Source organism: Chroicocephalus ridibundus, chromosome 11 (assembly GCF_963924245.1).
Source record: "Chroicocephalus ridibundus chromosome 11, bChrRid1.1, whole genome shotgun sequence".
NCBI classification, from domain to species: Eukaryota; Metazoa; Chordata; class Aves; order Charadriiformes; family Laridae; genus Chroicocephalus; species Chroicocephalus ridibundus.
This window is the reverse complement of record NC_086294.1, coordinates 18,218,903-18,241,218: the sequence shown is the minus strand read 5'-3', so window position 1 is coordinate 18,241,218 and position 22,316 is coordinate 18,218,903. Positions and strand designations below refer to the sequence as shown.

General features: G+C 58.3%; 1 protein-coding gene across 1 annotated transcript; it reads right to left on the bottom strand.

Annotated features, from left to right (window-relative positions):
- Nucleotides 1–2,039: 2,039 nt before the first annotated feature.
- Nucleotides 2,040–16,027, bottom strand: SLC6A7 (solute carrier family 6 member 7). Its single transcript, XM_063349331.1, has 14 exons — nucleotides 15,650–16,027; nucleotides 9,937–10,117; nucleotides 9,721–9,852; nucleotides 8,899–9,133; nucleotides 8,251–8,389; nucleotides 7,821–7,955; nucleotides 7,014–7,117; nucleotides 6,315–6,439; nucleotides 5,691–5,803; nucleotides 5,477–5,608; nucleotides 5,021–5,120; nucleotides 4,549–4,649; nucleotides 4,180–4,347; nucleotides 2,040–3,272 (listed from the first exon to the last, which is right to left on the bottom strand). The coding sequence occupies exons 1-14, from the start codon at nucleotides 15,680–15,682 to the stop codon at nucleotides 3,060–3,062; spliced, it is 1,911 nt and encodes a 636-aa protein (XP_063205401.1). The 5' UTR covers nucleotides 15,683–16,027; the 3' UTR covers nucleotides 2,040–3,059.
- Between the last annotated feature and the right edge of the window lie 6,289 nt (nucleotides 16,028–22,316).

Genomic DNA, 22,316 nt, shown 5'->3' with positions numbered 1-22,316 from the left:
CTGGCCACCAGCATCCCTGGGGCTTCGGGAGAGCTTGATGTCACCCCCCCCAGACCTGGCTCACCCCAACCCGGCCCTTTTCCCAGGGACAGGCCTCCCGGGGCGGGGGGGGGGGGGGGGGGGGGGCGGGCTGCAGGTATCTGGGAGACCCCCATGAGCTGCCCGGGGCTGGGTGGGAGGTGGGGACCGAGCTGTCACCCTTGTCCCCGTGGCAGCAAGAAGAGTTTTGGGGGAGCTGGTGCTGCAGGGTGCGGGGCACAGAAAGCCCCCCCACCGAGCCCAAGGAGGGGTTTGCGGGGGGGGGGGGTCCCGGGGGCAGCTGCCGGGCTTTGCCCATGGGTGTAGGCTGGTGCCCTTGTTGGGGGGCTGGGGACGGGATGCCACAGTCCCTGTCCCTGCCCCGCAGAACCCCCTCCCAGCCGCGGTCCCGCTGCTCGCCGGGGGTGTCCCCCCCCTCCCCGGCCCCGGCTCTGCCATGTCCCGCGGCCCCAGCAGGTGTCAGCACCAGACCGCTCCTGTCACCGCTGTCACCCCAGCCCGGGACGGGCAGGGCGAGGGGCAGAGACCGCCCCTGTCCCCCGCCCACCCACCGCCACCCGGCCGTGCGGCAGGGTCTTCCGCAAATCCTGGGAGAAAGCCCTGGGCTCTCCGGGAGAGCACCGGGACGCGCTGGGAGGCCAAAGCATCACGAGTGGAGTTGGGGGGGTCACCGTCTCCAGGGACGTGGGGAGGGTGGCGTGGGACCGCAGGCCACATTGCGGTGCAGGGTAAGGATGCACCGCCGGTGCGGGGAGCAGGACGTGCTGCCACCAGCGAGTCCCACGTGTCCCCCACGCACAGCCACACACGGCCCAGGGGACATGTCCTCCGGCTGTGCCACTGCCCCAGCACCTTTTGCCCTTGGTTTCCTCTCACCGCCATCAGCTGTGTTCCCCACCACATCTCTGGTGGTCTCTGCTCCGTCCTTCCCATCGCTCTGCAACGCCATCCTGATTGACAGCAGCTGCCAAGAGAGAGCCCAGAGGATCCCGGAATTACAGGGGGGATTTGGGGAATGTGGCGTGACCCCATGTGGGTAGGAAAAGGTCAGAGACATGCAGAAACCAGAGCACCTTACTCAGCCCAAGGCACCTCCGTCTCCGTGCCGTGGGAGGGTGTCCTGGTTGCTCTGGCACATTGTGTCCGGCAGTGACACGGTGCCCGAGCCTGTCACCTGCTCCATCACACCATGCAGACCCCCTGTGTGTCTCCCCCCCAGGACCAACCCAGCACCCACAGCGATGGCTGGGCAACACCGTGACCTCCTGAGGCCTTCTGCTCAGTAAATAGTGTCAAGGTTAGAGCGAGGGATTCATTGGGGCAATAAATGTTTATGGCAGGCCCTCCCCGCTCCCCAGCCGCCACGGCTTGAACTTTCCATCAGCGACACTTTTATGGCCGGCCTCTAATGATTAACCCGGGGGCTAGCAGCCCAAGATGCTTTGCAGCCCTGTCATGCTGCCAGAGCCCCAGTTGCCCAGAGAAGCTGGGGCTGGGGGATCCCCATCACCCCCATGGGCTGCAGCCACGGTGGGGGAAGGCGAGGAGGAGGTGGAAAGCCGTTGGTGGTCCTGCAGGGAAAAGGAAAGGCAGAGCCAGCTGGGAAGGGAGCTCAGCATCCCCGGACATGGAGAGGTGGGTGGGCAGGGAGAGAAGGTGTCAGAGCTGGCTCTATGCTCTCAGAAGGGCAAAGGCAATAATTAAATCTCCCCAACCGTTAAGGAAAACCGCAGCCTTGTGCCAGCGTTTACCTTGGAAACTCAGCCCACGGCGCTGGACCCAGGGCTGCCATGGCCCATGGGGTTAATAACCCAGTGCACCAGGGCCACATGCATATTCCAGACATAAACCCTAATTTTCCTGGGTTTTTTGCTTTTACCTGACCAGGACAAGGATTTTCAGGACAAAGCCCAGGAGGACTGTGCCCTGCATTCATGGAAGCCCCTCTGGACTTGCCCTTCTTGCATGCTGAGAACCCCCCAAATAACCCACGCAGAGGATGTGTCACACACCGCTTTTTAATGGCGAGCTGACGGCACACAGGGGAAGGCGCACATGACACCGGGGTGATGGGGACTGGCAGCGTCGGGTACAAACAGCCCGGTCCAGGAGCTCCCCAGCAAGCCCCAGCAGTGTCGGCAGGAGATGGGGTCTCTGGGATACAGGCCCTGGACTGAGTTACCCCAAAAATCACACACAGGCACCAAAACCCAGCCCTTCGCATTTCCCTGGGAAAAGCAGCGCCCAGGGCTGGGGACAGTCCCGGGGGACAGACACGGGGTCCAGCTGGGACCTGAACGCATGGGGAACAGGTCACCCATCCCCTTCCCTTCCTTCAGCTCACCCCAGCCCTGCCAGGCACTGCGGGGAAGCGCTGCCACGACCCACTGAGGTCCCTGGGGGATCTACAAGCTTGGAAAGGTCCAAAAAGCTTTTTCCTTTTTTTTTTTCCCCCCCCTAATTGTTTTTAAGTGCTTTAATTGCTCGTTTACTAGATCAGATTTCTTTAGCAGGCCACTGATTCGCGCTGGTTTTGCTGGAGTACCTCCGTGTGAGCAGAGCGCACCGATACACAGCATCCTCAGGGCATGGAGGATATTACAGCCCTTTGCCACGTGTGTTTATGGGTTATCGGAGTTACATACACATGAGCAGAGAAAAGACCAGTTTTCCTCCACACCTCCTGTAGCCCGAGCATCCCTGCATCCTGAGCATCCCTGCGCAGGCAGGGCAGGGCTGGGACTGAGGGTGGCAGGGGGACAGCCCGGCCACTCGCACCAGACACTGTCACACAAACGCACGGACTCGTCACACAGCTTGCCACACTGAACAGAAACATCTTGGGGGCACCGGGCTGGGCAGCAGCTCCGTCCTGGTGGGGCCAGGGCGGTGGTGAGGAAGCCAGCAGGGTCAGCAGCTCCCCAAAGACACCCCCCCCAAGCCATCCTGAAGTGCCGCAGTGCGACCTGTGCAAACTGGGGGGATGACCCCCCCCCCAGCCCACGGGGTGCCAGGTCCCCTCACATCATGGACTCCTCCTCTTCCTCCTCGATCTCCCGGTCCACCTCAATGGCCGTGTTCTCATAGCTGGTGATGCCCCCGTATTTCCGCATGTGGACCATCAGCGGCTTGGGGGACTGGCTGCCGGCCAGGCTCGTCACGTACATGCCAGTTCGGTTCTCCTCCAGCGACGGGCCCCAGTCCATGGCGGGCCGGCTGGCTTGCTGGACTCGCTGCGAGGGGACAGGTGGGGGGGAGCACGGGCACCAGCACCCTCTCTGCTCCCCTCCCGACAGCTCACCCACCCCTCCCGGCGGGGCTGGGAGAGCCTCCCGTGAGGATGGGATGGAGCCAGAAGCCTGTCCTGAAGCTTTTTGGGATGGCAGCTCTGTGTAAGTGCTGCGGGCTGGGGAGGTTATTGTGGTCTGCAGGTACTGGTGGGGAGGGCTTGCAGGAGCTGGGCGCTGGTGTAGGGCTATGACCCTGCGGTGTGGGGTTAGAGCCACCCGGGCAAGGGTTAGCCTCAGCCAAGGGCTCTCCTGGCCATGCCACCATGGCCGTGGCTGTGCTAAGACAGATCACAGCCAGCCAGGGCTCCAGCCGCTGAGCTGCTGCCTAGGGAGGGCAGCAAGCTCTGCTGCCTCTGCTTTTAACAGCCTGGGGCGAGCATCCAGGGCTGGGAAGGCTGTGAGCAGCCAGCAGCTCCATAACCTGCCCCTGGGGAAAGCCTTTCAGCAGAGGGATCCTGCCTGTGCTGCCTGCACGGCCCAATAGCTGCCTTCCTCGCTCTGTCATGGCTCCGGCAAAATGGGTGCAAAGTCCCACGTGTCCATGCCTGCCCCAAGCTAGGGTCAACGTACTTCCCCGCCGGGCAAGGCATAACAGGGATGTTCACAGGGCTGCCCCTTGGGAAGCAGCGTGACCCAGTGCCTGCCTGGCATCGCAGGAAGGGACGCTGCTGGAAATGCCCTGGGACGCGCTGTCTCTCACACCCCATGGGCAGCAAGGAGGGATGGGGACACACACCTCCAGGAGAGAGGGTGCAGAAATTTCCGGGATACGGGCTCGGCAGGGGATTGTGGTCATCCCTGCACATTTCTGGGGTTCTTCCCAGCAATGCAGGGCCCCAGCACCTCCTACCTCCCACAGCGTCCCTTCTTCTCGGAGCACAGCCACCACCATGCCCACGGGAATCATCAGGCAGGAGAGGACTCCCATGAGGATGCCCAAGACCTCGGCCCAGGCAGGGAAGCGGTAGCTGCCGTATTCGGAGGGCTGGTACTTGACGATATTGTACACCAGCAGAGCCTGCGGGATGGGAAGAAAGAGAGGTCAGCCCAGAGCCCGCTGAAGGTCTCATGCTCAAAAAAGGCCCAGAAACCTCCCAGCAGAACCAAAATGGTCCCTGGGGCACCAGACGTCAGCAGAGCAACTTCTTGCAAGGGGACGTCATCCAGGGATACTGGCACCACTGCAGCTCTCCATCCCACACCTCAAGTGAGCAGTTACCATCATTGTTGCCGGGGACAGGACCATCCAGCAGGCTCTGAAGTAGGGCCCTGGTTTGAAGCCCAGCATCATGTGGATATCTCGGCAGAACCTTTTCATGCCTGGAGGAGAGAGAGGGAGAGGGACTCAGAAGCCATGATCCCTCCCCAGAGCCAGGTGCCTGTACCAGGCAGCCCTGCACCGACCAAAAGTGGTGGTTTGCATCCTCTACAGCAAAGAAGTGTCTCCCCTCCCAGCTGGGAGATGCAGGAAGGTGGGCCCAGCTGGTCCTGTCTGAGGGACCAGGCTCAGCACCCCAAGTATCTCTGGAGAGGTGAAGCCAGCGATGGCCAAGAAGAAACAAGTGGTGGGAGCAGAGGTGTTTCACGTTCCATTGCAAGGCTGATGGCTCCCCCACCACTCCTTCTAAATCCCTCTCTTCATACAGACAGCCCACCCTTCCCCATGCCCCTGTGGGGACAGACACCCTTACCATAGACACGTGTCACCACGAGACAGGTAGTGATCACCACCACCATGAGACCAAAGCCAGCGCTGTAGTCATCCAGCAGGACCAGCCAGTACATCCCACCCTGTGGAGGCAAAGCACAGTGGCCAGCATCCCTGCGACCAGCACCCCAATAAACCCCCTTATCTTCCCACTTTTGGGGACACTTCAGCCCTTTGCGGGCATTGGGGAAGAGAGTGGTCAGGCACCCTCAGGAGACATTGTTCTCCTTATGGGGTTGGTTGCAGGGACAGGAATAACATGGTGTCTCTCCTCTTGGACCTCACATCCCCAGGAAGCCCAGGCTCATCGACTGTCTCTCTTCCACCTTGTTAGCTGATGCAAATACATGTGCCTCTGCAAACTTAGCCCCTGCTCTAAACCCTCCCTAAAATGAGGTCCTACCTAGTTCCCACGATGCACCCAGCCCCACACCCTTACCTCTGTTGTGAGGATGAGCCCCATCAGGAAGAGAGCAATGCAGATGACAGCTGAGAACGAAGCTTTCTTTGGCCGCAGATAGTAGGGAAATTCGTCTGTCACTGCCGTAACGATGGTCTCCATAAAAGCAAACTGCACACAAAGGAGAAGAGGGTCCCCTGAGTCCCCTGGGCCTCCTGGGCACCACAGCTGGCTTGGTGGGATCCGTCCTTACCTGGCTGTCCAGGCCCAAGGTTAACAGCATGAAGAAGAACAGGAAAGACCAGAATGGAGAAAGGGGGAGCATTGTCATGGCCTGGGGGTACACCACGAAAGCCAGGCCAGGACCTAGGGGAGGCAAAGGACAGCAGGGTGAGAAGGGGGGTGATAGCACTGGGCGTGGGGGAGGAGAGGGAGAGGAGAGGGAGAGGAGAGGGAGAGGAGAGGGAGAGGAGAGGGAGAGGAGAGGGAGAGGAGAGGGAGAGGAGAGGGAGAGGAGAGGGAGAGGAGAGGGAGAGGAGAGGGAGAGGAGAGGGAGAGGAGAGGGAGAGGAGAGGAGCACCTCAGCAGGGATCTGCTGGGGCTCCTGCAAGTTGTGCAGGAGGGGTCCTGCAGCAGAGGGTGGAGAGGTGCAGAAGAACCAGCCTGGTCCTTGCTCAGGTCTTTATTAGGCATCATTTGATGCTGCTCGAGGTTTGCACAGCAGGAACCAGTCTCCCCTGTTCCCTCCTCCTGGCCAGCTGAGCATACAGCTCCAGCCCACATGCTGACACCCTTGGATGCCTTCCATCCTGGAAGGGATGCTCCTCAGTGCACCCAGGCAGAGGGTGAAGGAGATAGGAGCTTCATTTGGCCTCACCTGCTTTTGCCACCTGGTTAACAGGGACCCCAAGCTCCTGGGACATGTAGCCCAAAACGGAGAAGATGGCAAACCCTGCCAGGATGCTGGTGATGGCATTGCCCAGGGTCACTATGAAGGTGTCCCTACAGAGGAGAAAGAAGATGCTCGGAACATGTCCACTCCTTCCCACCCCACACCAGTGCACGGTGGCATTGCCAGCCCTAGGTGCCACAGTAAGGTGACCCAGTATGATTCTCCTCCAGGACCTCTCTTGGCATGTGCTTTCCAGAGTCAAAAGGAGTGTATATCTAATGACATGGGTCATTTTGTGGGGTTCCTCCTCGGCTTGCTTTCCCCAGTGGAGGGAATCAGCTCAAATGTCCAACACCCGGACTCTCCTCTCTGCTGGTGACCTGCAACGGATGCTGGGGACAGGACAAACATGCATAACTAGGCTCAAATATCCTTAGCCTTCAGCACTTGCACCCCAAAACTTCTGAACCAGACGCTGTGTCTTGATGCTTAGGAGACTTTTCCCTTCCTGTGTCCCTCGCGAGCCTGTGCAACCTGCCAGGTACCTGTAAGGTGCTCAGGCAAGGAACAGTGCTGGGTGACCACGTGCTGCACCACATGCTTCTGCTGGCTTTGAACCCACCAGCTGTGGTTTTCATGGCTCCCCCCAACCCATGATTTTAGGAGACAGCAGCTGGCTCCCACCTGTAGATATTCTGATGGAAGGTGTTGTACGAGGCGAAGGTGAGGAGGCCCCCAAAGCCTACCCCAAGGGAGTAGAAAATCTGCAGGGCTGCCTCGATCCACACCTGGGGGAAGGAAGCAGGTCTGAGGAGAGCAGAGGGTTGGAAACCTCCCCCTGAGGAAGAGGGAGTTGGAAATATGCTTCCCCAGAGCCTCCAGCACATCTTCTCCACCCCTCCAGTCACGGGGTCTTTGCCTTTCCTTGCTAACACTCGTAGTGGGCCAGCTGGCTAGTGGAAGGGAACATTTTAGAGCCAGCCTAGCATGGCATTAAGTGCACTTGTAAAACTGGGTGGTCTCTGCTACCGACACTGTTGACCCAAGGAAACTCCCTGCTCTGCACGCTGAGATTGCTTGAGAAAACCAGAACAGCCAAATCCACCACAGGCACCCATCGTCACCTCCCAGCCCATCACAGGGACTGGGTTAATCCTGCCCATGGTCCTGGCACCCAGGGGAGGTGGTGAGCATGCCATCCCCTGCACAGACAGCCAGAAATGCAGGCACAGGGCTGGGCCAGGTGGGAAGAGTGATACGGTCATGGTTTGGGCTCAGGACAAAGTATGGGACAACCGGGACAACTATAGACAAGGAGTGGAGCAAAGACAGATTGCTGAAAGGTCTGGGAGCAACCAAGAGAGAGGATTTTGTGTCAGGGCTTGTCCAGAAAAGGCACCCAGGTAAAGGAACCATCTCTGCTACATGCTGGAGGTGGCAGGAGAAGGTTCATTTTTGTGTCTTGAACAAACTGCACAAGATCCTGCTCACCTTGGAAGACAGCAAGTGATCAAACTGGGGCGTGAGGTAAAACTGGATTCCCTTCCAGGCCCCCTCCAGGGTCACGCCACGAATGAGCAGCATCACCAGGATGAGGTACGGGAAGGTGGCGGTGAAGTACACGACCTGCAGGAGAGCAGAGCCAGCTGGGAGAGCCGGGAGCAAGAGCACAGCACGAGTGCTCCCCCCCAGCCCTGTCCCCATGGTGGAACACTGCATCCTCCAGCATCCCCCGGCAGTGCTGGGGTCCTTGGGATGCAGCAGGGACAGTGGTGTCAGCCCTGCTGGCGTCTGGCTGTGCAAGCCATCCCCGAAGTGGGTGGTGTCCAAATGACGTTGTTTATGGGTCTCCCTTTCCCAGATGTGCAGGCACTGGTGGGCATCACTGTAGGTTCCTCCAAAGAGACTGTCCAGCCCTTACCTTGCCAGAGGATTTGACTCCCTTTAGGATGCACAGGTAGACGATAGTCCAAGAAAGGAGCAGGCACAGACACAGGTTCCAGCGGATCCTCCCGGGATTCCCAATCCCAGAGCTCCCTTGGATGTGCAGGACGTACCGGCTAGGGAGAAAGGAGAACCAGCAGTGAGGGGCCACGGGCACCCCTTGCCTTCTTCCAAAGGCCCTCTCTCGACCTAGCAATGCCTCTGCTGCAAAAAATAACCTTGTCGAAAATCCCAGCAATGAGAGAGCAACGAGGCGCTGGCAGAGGAGTGGTTGGTGTCATTTCTCCACCATGCATGAAAGAGCCCAGAGGGGATGTCTGGCAGCTTGGGAACAAATTCCCAGCGGTCCAGCCATGGGATGCATTTCAGTCTAACATTTCTCCAAGCCAGCAAAGCAGCGCTAGATCGTGGACACCTCCCACATCCCAGGGACATGATCCCAATGGCTAAAGTGAGATATCCCCCACAGCTGACCCCAAGAGCCCATCACTGCACCCACAATGCCCACCATGGGTGTCCACCGTGACACGAGCTGTGCAGATCTTCAACCCTCATCCCATCCCCATGCTCTCCCTGGTTGGATCCCAACCATGTCCTCATGGCCAGGTCAGGCTGACCTCTTTACCTCCAGTACTCCTCGCTGGGGCTGACGGTGTTGGTGATGTTGACGGGGAAGGTGGCATTCCCCGCCTTGATGACGTGGTGGTCCAGGCACAGGTCGGTGTTCCACCAGTTGCCGCAGCGCTGCCAGGGCAAGTCGCTTGTGAGGGATGCAAAGAGGTAGAAGAGAACGTAAGCAATGATCATATTGTAGTAAATGGCCACCAGGGAGACGATGAGGATCGTGCCCATGCCAACGCCTGGAGGAAGGAGAGGGTAAAGAAGGAGTGAGCCACCTCTCCGAAGCGGAGCATATCCAAAACCAGGGTCAGACACTGGATCTCAGCAGCCAAATGTTTAACCAGTCAGAGGTTCGCCTGGTGGTGGGGGGAGCCTCTTATTGCCATTATTCCCTCTGGACATGCCTTCTCTGAATTGATGATCTATTGCATCATACAGATAATTTTATCCCAACTTAATGTTGAGAGTAAGAGTATTTGATTTGACCTTTTTTTTTTTTGAATGCTTTATTCTTACCTTTGTCTTTAACAGTCATTGCTTAGCTTTGATGCTGTATTTTGTACACTAGCTGGCTTAATAATTTTCATACAATTTCTAGAACTGGTCATGACATCCAGAGACTCTAAAGATTGATAGATCTCATACATATCTTGCAGCTACTAAACCAGCTAACCCAGAAGTCCAGTCTGTTCCACCTTCCCCCAGGATTTAACCTTTGATTCTATAACAAGAGCCGTGAGGACCACAGGACCACACTGCTGGTCCATGTCCTCATCAAGCAGCTCTTCCAGAGGCCCTGCAGAGGCTCTGGACTTCACTCACGCACCTTTAAAGAGAGGGCTTATCTTCCAGACAGCGAGCGGCCCCAGGCTGGAGAACTGGCCAAGTGACAGCTCCATGAAGAAGATGGGGATCCCGCAGATGGCCAGCATGATGAAGTAAGGAACCAGGAACGCTCCTGCAAGAAGCAAGAAAAACACCCTAAAAGTAACATCTCTCCAGAGACACATCCCACCAGCCCAGCTCAGCGACGCTCGAGTACCTCCTCCATTTGTGTAAGCCCTGTAGGGGAACCTCCAGACATTTCCGAGGCCCACGCAGTATCCGATGCAGGAGAGGAGGAAATCCAGCCGCCCCGTCCAGTTCCCTCTGTCTTCTGGGCACTCAGAGCCCAGGTCCCCGTCCTGGCTGCTGGGACTCACCAGGAGCTCTGGCGTCACCGGCTGAAGGAGAGAGCAGGGGATGGGAGGGGGCAGACAGATGGGGGCCAAGGGAAGGAATAAAAATGGGTGGGGGAAGAGCAGGAGAGAGGGAAGGAGCATTGAGATCTCAGGTGTGAATTTGTGACCCCCAAAACATTTGTCCCCTGGGGACACCCTGTCCCAGCAGCTCTGTCATCAGCCCAGCCGATGGCGTCCTGCTCTGCTGCTGCTCAAGGGAATGGGATAAATGAAATCCCACGCGGCCAGAACTCCCCTGGCAAAGGCAGGATGGTCCCAGTTCACCCTTGGAGGCCAAGACCCATCTTGCAACCCTAGTTTCCCAATAATTCCTTGCAAGGGGCCACGATAAACTTTCCTGATCTCCTGCAGAGCATGGGCATGAAGACAGCAGGGGAAGAGTCACCACCGGCATTCCAGGGAGCACAACACCCCAGCCCCATGTGCCCCTGCCATGCCGGGCACTCGCCTGCCATTACACGCTCCGTGCATTTTTCACCCTTTTTCAACTGCCAAAAGCCTACACTGTGGGGATTTAGCAACTTGCTCCCAGTTTTCCCTGCTGAGAGAGCTCCTTCCAGCTTCTCTCATCTGCCCTGGATCAGAGGCAGAGGCAGCTCTTCAGCGGGCAGGGGATTAACCCATTCCCTTCCTCCCGCAAGAGGGAGGTGCGAGTCCTGCGGTACATTTAGGCAGGGCGGAGGGCTCCTCGGTGCTTGTGTGTGCGTTTACATCAGGTCTGCAGTGAGATGTTTGGTCTACCCGAATTTCCCCAACCTCCTGGCCTCGGGAGACTGGGGAAAACATCCCATCCCACCTGCAGTCACCAAAGCTGAAAGCCTCAGCCAGCAGCTGCCGGGTGAGATCCCGTCGCAGATATCCCCTCGGCAAGGCTGGGCAGCGAAAAGGGGTGGGATGAGGATCCTGCCCCGGGATATATCAGGTTCGGCTGGTTTTGAGGCACAGAGACAGAAGGATGCTGGGGTCCCTGCTGACAAGGCACCAGGACCAGGGTAGGAGGAGCTCATTTGGGAACCTTCCTTTCTTCCTGGGCTCTCAAAAGATAAAAGCAGCCAACTCTGTGTCCCTGAGTTCCTGCACTTACAGGGAACGAGCCCATGGGATGTGGCTGAGGGAAAGGGGCCTGGATTTGGAGGGGTCAGGCAGAACGAGGTGTGGATCCCCTTGCATCCATGAGCAGCAGACCTCTGTCCCCTGGGAGATCAGAGCTCCCTGCTGCAGCCACCTGGGAAGGTGGCAGCCACCTCCTCTTCTCCTCCTCCTCCTCTCCAGCCGGACCACAGGATGCTCCTGCTGCCGGTTCCCATGGAGACACGGAGCTGCGTTACCGATGGTGAAGGCTGCATGCTCCCACCCTTCGCAGGGTGCGCCCCACTTCTCCAGCCACCGGCACCCCGGGGCTGCCAGCACGCTCTCGCCAAAGGCTCCCAGCATGGTGACAAACCCGTCCCCAGCCGGCGTGCAAACGCCTCGAGGGACAGGACGAGTCGGGGCAAATTCTTCCCAAAGGCAACCTGAAATGCACTAAACGCCACCATTAAAAGCCCATCCCCACTGGACGTCATCATCACAAAGCCAAGAAGAAAAACCTTCAGAAACACAGGCTGAAAAGCCAAAACGCGACCCAAATATAATACTGTTGCTATAAAACCGTTGCTACCTGGCAGCCCTCCTGCTGCAATTGAACACAGCTCTCCGGCTTAGCAGCTTCTCCAAACCGTGGCCGTGCCTGCTAATTAGCCCAGCTCACACAGCGGGCATGACCCGCACCAACCTGTGTTTGCGGGCGATGGCCAGGCTGCTCTGCAACAGACCTCCCAAAAGTTTCAGCTGCTAAAAACCTGTATTCACAAAGGTCCCTGCCGGGTGGGGACAGGACCTATGGGGGGCCGTCACAGTTTGGCCTTCCCCAAAAAATAACGCTTCCCAGTCCATCACAGTGTCTGGGAATCTCTTGCTTTCCAGGCTTGCATCACAGGAAAACAGCAAGGAGGGACGCTGGGAGATCATTAAATCCTCTCGCCTGATTCCTGCACCTCTGCCTGAATCCTAAACAGCTGCAAGAGGGCATCCCTGGAGCTGATGACCTCATGAAATGCAGGTGTCCATCCATCAGGTGTAGCATGGAAATCAACACAGAAGCAACAAAAACAAAAGAAAGGAACCAACCAGACCTTTTCCAAACTCTACACGGCGTGGTCACCATCCCGGTCACCCTCTTCAAAGTCCATGGGATGTAGTTTGTCACCTGTGTCTCAGTGATGACTTATTAACATCTTTAGCTGGAGCTCTGCAGTTTAAATTTGGGGTCCCAGGGCAGAAAGCAGAGAGTGCTCAGGAGTCAGATAGACCCCAAGGACGGTGACATTGCAGTCCCCATCGGGCAGGCTGGGGAGGAACCGGCCAGGGATGCTGCTGGAAAACACACACGGAGGCTGCTCCATGACTATAATACCCCAAAAAGCCCCAAATCATAGCCTTTCCAGAAAAATCACAGAAAGCCTGGCCTATTTGCCTGGCTTAAAATGAATCACAAAATGCAGTATTTAAGGATTCCAGCCCAGCTTTGTCCCAAATAGCAGAGAAATGCACACCTCTCTCCTTCAGGCTGCTGGAAATCCCACGCGCTGGCTCGATTCCGGCCCTTTTTATAGGATTAATGCTCCCTTTCAGCCTTTGTCATAACAGGAATTTTCTTTTTCGGCAGCAGCCGAAGTGCTCCAGTGCTACGATATTGCTCTAGTGCTTTCCACCGTCAACTGCCATCTTTCAAACTGGGCTCCCGTCTCGCGGTTATAAACAGACGGGGACTAAGAGCTCCCTTGGCAACCGCGTCCTCTCTGAACACGGCATCACTGCCCATTATTCACCAGAAGATGCTCCCAAAGAAGTCAGCAAAGCAAAGGTCACCGAGAAGAAAAAAGCACTTTAGTCTCTGCCAAGATAAGAGCTGGCTTCCACAAGGAAATTGCCCTGTGCTGATTATTTTCTGTAAACCTATTTACTTAAACCAGCGCAAAACTCGGCTGTATCCATGAAAAAACCCAGCCAGATTAAAGTTACTCTTCCATCCTATTTTGTCTCCAGTCAAATTGGCGTTGTGGGGTTATTTTGTCGGTGTTTTGTTCGTGGGCCACAGCCTTCGGTCGGGAGAAATGTCACCCGACGCCAGATTTCTCCCCTGCGGATCCCAGCCGCGTGCGAGCACAGCGCGTCTGTAACGTGTGAGTCACTACTTCAGATTAGTTCGAATTGCTCGTTAATCTCTTCGAGAAGAAAAAAAAAAAACACAAACCAACCTACAAATTAATTGAAATGGAATATCTCTTAGAAAGTGAAGCAAATAAAGCGTCTCCATGGAGTGGAAGCGCCCCTTGAAGGGCTGCGCTAACCCCGGTTTCCCCCAGCACATGCCAGAAGAGGGAGCAAGCGATGCTGGAGCTGGTTTGGGGGCTGGAGGTTGCTGAGGCTGAAGCAAACTCATTACAGCGATGTCCAGAGCACGGGGAGCACGCACAGCCGCAAACGTTTATGGCTTTTCATCCCCAAACCCTTGGAAAGGAAGGTTTGAGGCGGTTTGTGGCAGGCAGAGGAGGGCAGAGGCTCAGGCAGGAGGATGCGGGTTGGCAGCGTGCCTGGGTATGGGGAAGGGCAGCCCAAACCCTGGCTCCCACCACTGTCCTCCCTGGGCTTTAAGCCCCTTTCTACCAAATAACCCCCCAAAGCAAACAAGCAAACGAATAAAAAACATCCACTCAGCTCTTCTGGAAATACTATAATATGCAAAAGCCATCCTGAAATCCTTAGAGCCTGAGAAAGATCTTCTCTATTACAGAGGAATTTCCATATGTCTAAAACATGTCTGGTGACAAGGCTTAAAAATCCCGGCTCACTGATGGGAAGCGGATCAAAGGGAGAGGGAGAGGAGGCTGTTGAGGTCCCAGGGCAGGCGCTGCAGCTGGGGCTGTGCAAATGCCAATGGCCACCAATGGCTCTGGGTAAGCCCGATGCCATCATCGGACACGGTGGTCCCAAGGTGCTGGGTGGCTGTGAGCACCAGGTTCTCCATCTGGAGCTCAGCAAGAGTATTTTTGGGTAATCAAGGCCAGCAGGGCCCTGAGCATCACCGGCAATGGGGAAAATAACTCGGAGACATCTGCTTTTTATTCCAGATGATCGCTGTGGGACTAAATGAATTCCTGAATAAATGTTAAACAGGATCACCAGCAGCAGAGCAATTCTTTCAAGCGTCTCAGAAAGCCTTTGGAAGGGACAAAGACAACTTCTAATGGATCTTGCAGTCACAAAGTCATCTGAAAAAGCAATTTGTAGGAAAAAGGAGGAGAGTCAAGAGCCGGGTGATGCCTCCAAACAAACAGCGGAGAAAGGCAGCCCTGAGGTTGCCAGGCCCATCAGACAGCTGCTGGCTTTCACCAGGCCACTGCTGGCTTTTTTAAATCATGTCCCAGTGTAGGAATTTTCCGGCAGGGATGAAACTCTCCTGGGTTATCATTCATCTGAAGGCTGGCACAGGTTGGGGTCGCCCTGCCCTGTGGTTAGCGGCATGGCTTGGCAGAGAGCAGAGCCCCAGGGGCTCACAGCACTGGGTGGCTGCCTGGCATGCTCTGGGAAGGGGTGACCCACCAGCAGCAGCAGCGTGTCCCCATGAGGGAGCTGTGGCCGCCAGCCTCTGCCACCCTGCACCACCGTGTCCCCATGCGGGATGGGCATGAGAAGGGGCTTGGTCCCCAGCATGGGGGGAGGCAGGGACCAGAGAGCCTGGTAAGGGCAAAGTGGCTGTGGAGGGGAGCCTAGGATCGAAAAACCTGAAAGCCGGGATTATAAAAGGTTTCCAGCAGGATATAAAAAGGGTTTCTAGCTCTGCCAGCTGCCAAAGGGGGCCAGGGGGCTTCAGGGTCCAGCACTACCCTGACGCCTTTAATTCCTGTGGAGGAGGAGGCAATCCCAGCTGCAGGTGGAGAAGCAGCTGCCCGGTTCCCTGTGCCCATCCCGGTGAGGGGGGGGAATCCCTCAGCACCCCCCGGGACCGGGCAGTCCCCGGGGTGGCGGCAGCAGCGTCCCCGGGGAGCCCCGCCGCGGGGAGCCGGCTCTGCCCCCGGTGCCCACCCACGGCCGCCCGCCCAGACACAACACGAACCCTCGCCCGCAGCCCCCGCTCGCAGGGGAGGGATGGGAGAGAGCCCCCACCAGCCGGAGCGGGCAGCAGGCAGCTCTGCCGGCAGCGCAGGGCCTCTCTGGCCCGCTAATTGCAGCGAGGCAGGAGCAGCCGTTACGAAATGTACCCCCCCACACACCCCCATCCCTCTTCCCCACCATCCCGCTTCATCCTCACGCACGCACACTATCCCCGTTTGCAATCCCTGCCGGGGAAAAGTCTGTCGGCGGCTCACGGAGGGTCCCCGGGCTGGGAATCACGGGGTGATGGGGATGCTGTGCCCCCCGCTCCCCGGCTCCCAGCCCTGGGGGGCACCCCCGCTTCATCCCGGCTCTCACCTCCCGGAGATGCTGCTGCCGAATCTTCTTCATCCCAGAATCCTGTTGCTATGCGCTCCCCGCTCCGGCACTTTTTCCTCTCGCTTTCTCCGGCGGTAGGGAGGGAGAAGGGGGAGCGGGCGCAGCGATGACAGCCGAGGAGGGGTGCCACTTTCCTGCCGGCCGGGCTGGCGGGGCCGGGGGAGGCGGCGTGGGGGGGGGACAGGGGGAGCAGGGCTGGAGGAAAGGTTTGCCTGGAGTTGAGGATGGCTGCGTGCTGAGCAGGGAAGGAGGAGGGGACGGCTCTCGGCAGGCTGGAGAAGGGCTGTCTGTCAAACGCACCCCTGCCAGGGGGGTGTCCGGGACCTCAGCCCCCAGGAGGAATGGCTGCTGCCTTACTCATGCCATGAATGCGTCAGGTCTCCCTAGGGACGGACCTGACTTTGCAGGCATCCTGCCACTGGCCATCCCGCGGCTCCCACGTGCCCCAGGCAGTGGTGGCACCAGTGCGAGTGCAGATCCCAGATGCTCCCAACACCTTTCTGTCCGGCTCTGAGCTGATTTTCCTATGGCAGGACACGGCTGCAGCCTGAGCAGGTCAGAAGTGGCTTCTCCCTGTGTTGCCCCAGCCCAGTCCCCAGCCCAGGGAAGGGGATGCTCAACAGCCATCAGTCCCTTGGGGTAGGACCAGTACATCCCAACCATCCTGGGGGCAAGAGCGATCCTGAGTCCATCATATCATCATCCCAGTGCTGGCGCACATGTCACATCTCCAGGGTTCAGATGTCCCTGTTAAGTCATCAGTGGGATTCTACAGCCTCTAAACCCAGGGAGATGTGGGATTTTCCCCATTATGCTCGGTCAAATCCCCATTGAGATGGCAGAGAGCTGATCTGTGGCTGCTTCTCCCACTTCCATGGTGGGAAATGTCCCCTGTGGGGCTGCAAGAGGGGACAACCCCACATGCCCCAGGGCCAGTGTGGTACCAGGAGAGCTGCTGTCTGCCTCTGGACCCACAGTATCGCCTCTTTCCCTCAATAATATCCTTTTGTCCTTCACTTTCTCCTTGGACTGTGCCCAGTCCATCAGGGTGTGTGCGTCACTTTCTCTTGCAAATGCCCCGTGGTGCTCCAACCTGCCCCAGACTGGTCCCCAGCTGCTTTGCTCGGGTTTAAGGCTGAGCAGGCAGCACTGGGGACATGGAGGACAATGACAGGGCTGGTACCGAGAGGACCCAGGCTGCCCAACATAAGAGCAAATCTCCCTGATATCGTCGTGCTCCTATAGCCCTCCAAGCACTTCTGAAAATTTTCCCGGAAAGGAAATGGATCCCGAGCGTAAAGACACGTTTCTGCAGAATCCAACGTGATGAAGTGGCTCAGCGTTTGCACAGTGCTAACATTTACCCGGATTTCCCAGCAGGAAAGGAGGAAGGAGCAAACTATATAACCCAACAAACATCTTTTTTTCGCACACTCACAGCTTCCTCAAAAAAAAAGAAAAAGTCTTCGGGAATTCACCCATCCAGGTTTTACCTGCCTTCAACTTCTCCCTCTGCCGGGATGCTGGTGGGGAATGCTGCTGAGCCTAGAGCTGGCCAGGCTGGTAGCCAGGGGCCATGTTGGGCACTGTCCCAGCCTCACCCTTCCTGTTCGGGGCAGGGATGCCTTGTTTGCCTTTCGTGCCTGCATGACCTGAATCACCCCTTTGGGTTTTTCACTTGGGATCCACCTAAAGAGACGCATCTCGTGGCCACCGTTGTGGCACAGGAGGGGAGAGGCTGGTGCCACCTTGTTACAGCTGCCCCAGCCCCGTCTTGCCAGCATGGACTGAGCCCTGCACAAACAGAATCACAGAATGGTTTGGGTTGGAAGGGACCTTAAAGATCACCCAGTCCCACCCCCTGCCCTGGGCAGGGACACCTCCCACCAGCCCAGGCTGCTCAAAGCCTCATCCAGCCTGGCCTCGAACACCTCCAGGGACGGGGCAGCCACAACTTCCCTGGGCAACCTGTTCCAGCGCCTCACCACCCTCACAGTGAAGAATTTCTTCCTGATATCCAATCTAAATCTACCCTCTTCCAGTTTGAGGCCGTTACCCTGTGTCCTATCATTACACTCCCTGATAAAGAGTCCCTCCCCATCTTTCCTGTAGCCCCCTTTAGGGACTGAAAGGGGCTCTAAGGTCTCCCCGGAGCCTTCTCTTCTCCAGGCTGAACGACCCCAACTCTCTCAGCCTGTCCTCATAGCAGAGGGGCTCCAGCCCTCGGATCATCTTTGTGGCCCTCTGCTGGACCCGTTCCACCAGGTCCATGTCCTTCCCTGGGTGGACTTCAAGCCCCTGACTTCTTGTCTCTGGGGCAGTGTTTACCAGCAGAGACATCCAGGGCTGATACAACCCTGAAATGTTCACGTTAATACCACCGCCGGTGGGGTGCTCTGCGTCTGGAGATCCCTTTCTGGCTTGGCTGGTGCTGCTCCGGTAGCACCATCAGCTCTCCATCTCCTGGGACCACCCAGGAGTGGACACTCTACCCCAGGCATTTGGGGTGCTCCAGCATCTCATTGCAGAGCTGGCTCGAGTCTGGCATCGCCCTGGAGCTGGCAAGAGATGCACCTGGTGGAACAGCACCCACCAGAGGCAGTAGGAGCTGGAGGGGTGTTCCCATGAGGAGCAGCGCAGTCCAGGGACCCCAGAAAACCCAGGAGAGCTCAGGTGGAGGACAGCGGTGTTGCACAGCTGTCCCCATGTCCTGATGCCCAAGGGCCCAGCACTAGGGTGCACACATGGGGCTTGCAACCAGTTTCTAGCAAGTTTTGCCTTCTCCCACCCCACCCCTGAGCCCCCCCCGGGACATCAAGTAAACCTTTCCCTTCCCGTGGGCTGAAGCACAGGCTCAGCGGGGTGGTAGGGCTGCAGGAAAGCAAACATGCGGCTCTCCATCCCGATGCAGCACCCGACAGGCATTTGCCCAGTGGGAAAAGAGAAGGCAGCACTCAGGCTGGGGAAACACCCTGGCCCCCACTGCTCGGGCACCCACCCGCATCCCGGCGTCAGCCGCCCGGGAAGAGGCGAGAAGGTGGCTGACAGCAAGATGGGACCGTGCCCAGATCCACTCCGCAAGACACGAGGAAGGTGACAACGGCAGCGGCGCTCCAGTTAGTCACCGCCGGGAAGCGTGCCATGCCGGAGGCTGCTGGCAGGCTGGCGGTGTTTTTGGCCACCTGGTGTGCGTGGCCTTATTTTGATGATGGTTTCAAGATTTCTCCGAGGAGGGGTGCAGCCAGGAAGCAGGAGCCGGTGGGAAGCACGGAGGAAGGAACAGGAAGAAACTGTGGGGGCTTGTTGGGGTCAGGGTCCTCCGACCGTGGGTCCAGGCTGTCCCCATAAGGACCAGGCTCCATGTGGGGCTGTGGGACTCAAGAGGCAGCTGCTGCAGGTGCTAGAACTGGGTGCCTGTCACCTGCTGGGGGTGCAACCGTCAATGTGACACGTGTCCAGGAGGTTTGTACCAAAGGTCCCAAACCTGGTGGTGACATGGGGTCCACCAGCCCTTTTCCTGGCATGGGGAGGACCCCGCAGGGCTCACCCATCCCTGCCCAAACGACGGCTGGAGGGAGGCAGGGGAGGACACGGGAGCGGGGACGCAGCAGATGCATTTCGTCACCCGACCAAGGGGCGTGTGTGTGTGTTGGGGGAAGGGGTGGCTGGGCGTGTGGGCACATTTATTGCCTCTTCCCGCCAGCGCCGGCTCCCTGTGCACACACGGGCGGCAGGGACCCAAGGGCACAGCCCACGGCTCGCTGGACTTTTACCCTGCTGTGCAAACAGGCAGGCGCCAGATTAGGGTATCAGTTGGAATTTCATCCTGTCAACGGCACCCGCAGCCTCTCTGGGTGGGCGGCGGAGCATCTTCCCTCCAGCCCGGCCCTGTGCACACCCATGGACACTCCAATGCAGCAAGGGAATTTGGGAGATGCACGTTTCATCCCCCTCCAGGACTCTGTTCCCCTTTGAGCTTCCCCCTTGAGCAAGACCTTGCAGGTGACGGTGATGCCCGGGGCTGGGCTGCCACCACCCCATCCCCTGCCAGGGCAGGATCCCACCAGCCAGTCCACACCTGGTGATGACAAAATTGGATGTCAAAGGCAGGATAAAGCCCAGCAAGGGAGGAGGATGCATGTGGAAGAGCCAGCCCTTGGCTATGGGCACTGCACTGGAGCCTCCACACAGAAGTGGACCCCAGTTTCCCCAGTCCAGCCCAGCTCTTTGGGCAGGTGGTCTGTCCAGTCCCATCCCTTTTCCCATACGGCACTAGCTCCATTCCCCTTGTCTCCCACAGCCTGCTTTAGCTCCTGATGCCCCGTGTGCCCTTGCAGGGGTGCAGGGAGGCGGTGGTCCCATGCCGCGGGCAGCCCAGGCACCGTACGGGTGACCTCGGGGTCACCAGGGCACAGCAGTAGGTGCAGCCGCTGTTGCAATGTCAGGAAAAAACCTTTTGCACTGTCACTCTCTCTGCAGTGCCACCTCACACTGCCCCTGCTCCTCCGTCTCCTCCACCCATGAGGACTTTATCCTGCATTAGGTGTCCCTCCATAGCTACCTGCCCTGCCCGGGCACCTTGGCACACACATTCCTGCCTCATTCCAGGCGACACTTGACACATGTGGGGGCTTGAGGAGCCGTTTTGAGCTGGGATTCGAGGGCAGCCCCTTGCACGGTACCCTGCAGGACTGGGGGGACGGGGCTGGGATGGAGAGAGGAGAGCGTCGGGCACCAATGCCAGCTGTCCCAGGCACTATCTCACATCCTCGTTCTCTGTTTGCTCTTCTTGGACAAGGAGGATATTCAGCCCGTCAACAGCCATAAAACAAGATTAGAGGCCAGGAGGCGCCAATGGGAGGTGGCCACGTCCGTGGGCAGCTGGCCTTGTTCTTTGGCCTCCGCCAGCCCAAGCCCAGCCTCACCCTTTTCCCGGCGGCCCCTGGGCTGTGCGTTTGCAGCCATCGGGTCGCCCGGCACGGCCAGCCCTCTCCGTGGCAAAGGCTGTGTCACCCCCAGCAATGTCCCTGTGGGATGGGCACGCCGCGTGCCACAGGGACAAGGCTGCTGCGTCGAGACATCCATCTGCACCGGTTTTGGTGGGACTGGGCAGGAGCCCTCGTTCCCGACCCCGGACACACTCAGGAGCATCAGCACTGGTGCGACCCCGGTGCCGGCATCCCTCCCCTGCCGCAGCACCCGCGGGCCGGGAGGAGACAGCAACAAACCTGTGGCGCGCGGGATTCCTGCTCGCTTTTATTTTCACCGATGCCTAAAAAATAAAAAGGAAAACCAGTTCTGCCTTATATACACAAAAACTGAGCCAAAGTCCCGAGCCAATGCAAACATTCTTCTTCACCACCGAGCGCAGCTGGCGGCGGTGGCCAAGGGAGGTGTCAGTGGTCCCTGCAGGAGGGAAACCCAAATCCTAGGAGAGCTGGAGCGGGGTGATGGGCGCAGTGGGGTGGCACAAACTTGTAAAAGCCACAGTGTGCCTGGGCACCTTGTTTTCTGGGCCATGAGGGGCTGGGAGCGGACAGGGAGGCCGAGGAATGCGATGCATTGCGATGTCGGGTGCGATGTGAGGGCTCGACCGAGTGCTCTGCAGGCAGTGGGGGACACGTCTGCTGCTCCACCTTTCTGGAACTCAGAGAAATGGAGCTGGGAAAGGCCATGCGAGCTGCCACCTGAGGCCTGTGCACCTTCATTCCTGTCTTGGTCTTGGGAAGCCGCAGCCCAGGAGCACCCGGTGCAGCCCCGAGCAGGAGCCGCGGACCCTCCGGCGTCCCAGCCGTGCCCCGCTGGCCTTTGGGGCATCGGAAACCCGGACTAATAAAGTAGTCAGGATTCAGCAGGTCAAAGGGATGGTTCAGCCGCAGTTCACCAGCAGGAAAAGAGGGGTACCAGTTACTGGCCTAGGGCACACAGCGGGCGAGAGGTGGTGCAGAGGAGGGCAGAGACGGAAAGCAAAACCTGAAGTCCTTTGGGATTTGAAGAAAATAGGAAAAACCCACTCCTCTGTCTTTCTGGAAACCAATTCTCCATCACCTAAAACCCGGGAATGTTCCAGCCCCTCCTCTGCCTGACACAGCCCTTGTCCGCCCTGGCAGGAGCTCCTGGTGCCTGCAGTGTCTGCACTCCCTTGGAGCAGCACCACAAAGCTCTCCCCGTATCGGCCCTTCTGGACGGCCTGTGGCTGGTTCTTGCACCCCGTCCCAATGACAAACCATCTTGTTCTCCTCCCCTTCCCCACTGGAAGGTGGTCTCAGGGTTCAGCAGGGTGGTACATCTCCAGCACGCCCGCACCCGTCTCCTCTCCTCTCCTCTCCTCTCCTCTCCTCTCCTCTCCTCTCCTCTCCTCTCCTCTCCTCTCCTCTCCTCTCCTCTCCTCTCCTCTCCTCTCCTCTCCTCTCCTCTCCTCTCCTCTCCTCTCCTCTCCTCTCCTCTCCTCGCCTTGCCTCGCCTCGCCTCGCCTCGCCTCGCCTCTCCCTCAGCTCCAGGTGGAGGATGGCTGTCGTGCTGCCTTGCCATGGCACAGCGTGGGGCATGGGAGCTGCTGGACATGTCTCTGCGTGGCTCTTTGTGGCTGCAGGGGCAGACCTGGGCACACAGGAGCCGGCACTGCCGGGGTGGCTGGGGGACATGG

Excerpts from the sequence above, each read along its gene's own strand:
- SLC6A7 (XM_063349331.1), bottom strand. The coding sequence starts at position 15,682 with ATGAAGAAGATTCGGCAGCAGCATCTCCGGGAG. Across the intron at positions 7,118-7,820 it reads ATCACTTGCTGTCTTCCAAG|GTGTGGATCGAGGCAGCCCT; the intron begins GTGAGCAGGATC and ends TCCTTCCCCCAG. Across the intron at positions 5,804-6,314 it reads TAACCAGGTGGCAAAAGCAG|GTCCTGGCCTGGCTTTCGTG; the intron begins GTGAGGCCAAAT and ends TGCCTCCCCTAG.